The sequence below is a fragment of the Magnolia sinica genome, chromosome 17, assembly GCF_029962835.1.
Source record: "Magnolia sinica isolate HGM2019 chromosome 17, MsV1, whole genome shotgun sequence".
Lineage (NCBI taxonomy): Eukaryota > Viridiplantae > Streptophyta > Magnoliopsida > Magnoliales > Magnoliaceae > Magnolia > Magnolia sinica.
This window is the reverse complement of record NC_080589.1, coordinates 5,585,011-5,588,005: the sequence shown is the minus strand read 5'-3', so window position 1 is coordinate 5,588,005 and position 2,995 is coordinate 5,585,011. Positions and strand designations below refer to the sequence as shown.

Sequence of the window (2,995 nt, the reverse complement as noted above, 5' to 3'; positions counted from 1 at the left end):
ATTGCAAGCGTGATACCCCTAGGATTCTCCATCGATTAATGAATTTTCCGACTGGTTCATCCTCTCTTTGGCGAATAGAAGCTAATCCACGACTGACTTCTTTAGAGGATAATTCAACAAATTGTGAATTATAACGAGAGTTTCTGAGTGAATCCATTACTGTCGGCCATTCCCTTATCTCATCAGCCTTCTCTTTATCTTCCCAGTTCTTTATTGGATCTCTTGCAAATGTCGTGTTCACAGTGACTTTCTTGTCCCACCCTTCATTCCTATTCATCACTATCTCACCTTGTTTTATCATCCGTTTCAACATATTTTTTAGTGTAAAACAATCTTTTGTATGATATCTTAAACAACGATGATAATGATAATATTTTTCCTCTTTAGTATTTTCGACTTCTTCTGGATATTTCAGTGAAGGTAATCTGATAATTTCGGCGGCAAGTAATTGTTTCATCATTGGCAACATATCTTCTTTATCAAATGTGTATTCCCTGTAGGAATTGTATGGTCGCGGTCACTTATCGTTTACTCAATTCTTATATCGATCTGAATCTTCTCTCTTCTTTGTTTCTTGCTTATTGTAAAAAGTATTCTTTTTTTTTTTCTTGATTAACAGTATTTACCATTAATCTATTCGGTCGACTTCTTTCTGTCCTGATCTGAAAGGTTGGCATTTTCCTAGCCATCAATTCCAATGCATGTGCTTTTGTTGCAAGATCTCAGAAAGTCTTTATATCAGCACTCGTGAGCCCGAAAGCAATTCTCAGTTCCATAGAATTCAAACACATGTTCACTTGTTTTTTTTCTTCTGGTAACTGTTTACATGAAGCCCCTAACGTCTTCCACTTGTCAATGAATTTCTCCATGGTCTTGTTTTTTTTTTTTTTTTGTCTGACATAGGCCAATTTTGCAATAGTGACGTCGTATTTTGATGAGAAGAAATTGGATATAAATGTGTCTTGCATCTGTTCCCAAGTTCTTATTGACTCAGGCGCCAGATCAGAATACCATCGAAATGCTCTACCTATTAAAGAAGATCTAAACAACCGCAGACAATATTGAGGAATAGTGGAGAAATTCTCGATACTAGTGATGAAGTGGACGGGATGTTCTTCTGGATACTCATCTCCTTTAAATTTCTGAAAATCTGGCTGCTTAAAGTTTGTTGGAAATAGAACATCTTCTACCTTTCTTGGATATGGTGTTCTGTATCGGAACCTCCCAGTATATTCACAATCTCTGATAATATCTGCAACCATCCGTTGCATCTCCTCTTGCGTTATTATCCTAGCAACCGGAGCAGAACCGTGCAATCCTACTTTTTGTGGTAATGGAGCTTCAGGTTGTCGCTCTTGTTCGTTCATAGTGGTTGTTATTGGCGGGACCGTTGCTTGAATCATGTTATGAGCAAGAGTGGTCAAAGCTTCTCGGAGATTTCGACATTCCTCCATTAAGATTCTTTGAGCTTCGGCCATCTTAGCCATACGTTCATCAAATTTTGGTGGGGGATCTTGACTAATTCCCGTCATATGTACACTGGCCTCTTTGCTCTGTGATGACACCATTGTTGGAGTGAATGGGAATATAGCGATATAACGGGACTGATCAAAAGAGGAGTTTCATTGGATTTGCCTATGCTCTTGTAGAATTCAGCTGACTGTAAAATTTCTTACTGAGGTATATCTTGAGATGAAATAGAAATTGCATTATTCACCAGTGTTTTACTTTTCTCTTTTTTTGTCCATCGAGTCTTCATAACAGGTAATGCCGGAAAATCCTATGATGTCCAAGAAGGAAGAGATCTCTCTAGATACAAGGCTGGAGAAGTGAGTTCAGGATTATTTTTAGCCATATTCCGTGTTATTGGCCCCCTGATCTTACATAGAGATGAGTTTATCTTGATAGGGCCCTTGTTCTTCGAGAGGCAACAATAATCCAATTATCATCATTCTCTTATGCCAGTGGCAAAATAGATATAACTCCGACCATAGCTTTGGGCTTGTCATTCTTTTTTGTAGTAAACTGGGCTTTGTGACTTATAAGCTGGTTCGTTGCATATTCTACTACAAACCCATTCACTGTGAAGTAGAAGTTTGTCTTCTTCATTATGCTTGCCATTGATTGTAATTTGAAAGTTTTTTTTTTTTAGATTCCTTCAAAATAAGAATATAAAATCAAAATTAGTATTTAGATAATGAAATATTCTATCTTAGAGATGAAGTGACACAGGGGAGGACATGAGGTTGAGCACCGTCTTCCTCCAGAGGATAACTATTCCGAATCTACGGAACTTCTCTGAACTCCTCACAAAGACTTCTCGAATCCACGAGGAAAGAAAGTAGAAAATAGAAATAAATTCTAATAAATTCGAAATTGATTAATGAATCCATAAAAATGAGTTCACAACCCTTTAAATAGGGGTACCAAGCAATGGGAAAGAAATTAGAATCAAAATACAACTAAAACTCTTAGAATTCGCGACTTACTATAAATAGTAAACTTACTATTTATAGACGGTCGTGATGTCTACTAGTGCACAAGGTTTTTTGTCAAAAATAGTAAGTGTCCTATTTGGCTTCACCAAACCATTCTCCTAATTATTCTAAGCTCTTTTCATGTTGGGCACAACTCCTAAAGCCCAATAGATGAAGAGTTATAATCAAACTAAAACTTACTATTTATAGTAAAAACGAAGTTAAAACAGGGAAATGACAGTCGATCCAGGGGTTTTTTGCAATTCAGGGTTTCGCAACCTGACGTAGTGGGTTGGTTGGCTAAAGTAGCTCGTTCTACCCCAAAATCATATATTTTACGTCAGATAACTCATTCCAGATTGCAAGATATGCCCGATCTAAGGTCCAATGGTCCGGATCACTTCTGTCGTTGACCGGGCCCATCTTGGCCATAAAACTATCCGCGACCCGCTCTACATCAGTCCCCTCCACTTCAAAAGAACTCATCCTCGAGTTCTCATCCTGCGCTGGTTCATGAT

The 2,995-nt window shown here is 37.8% G+C and overlaps 1 protein-coding gene across 1 annotated transcript; it reads right to left on the bottom strand.

Annotated features, from left to right (window-relative positions):
* Positions 1 to 722: 722 nt before the first annotated feature.
* LOC131231789 (uncharacterized) lies at positions 723 to 1,568 on the bottom strand. Its single transcript, XM_058228093.1, has one exon. The coding sequence runs from the start codon at positions 1,566 to 1,568 to the stop codon at positions 723 to 725; it is 846 nt and encodes a 281-aa protein (XP_058084076.1).
* Between the last annotated feature and the right edge of the window lie 1,427 nt (positions 1,569 to 2,995).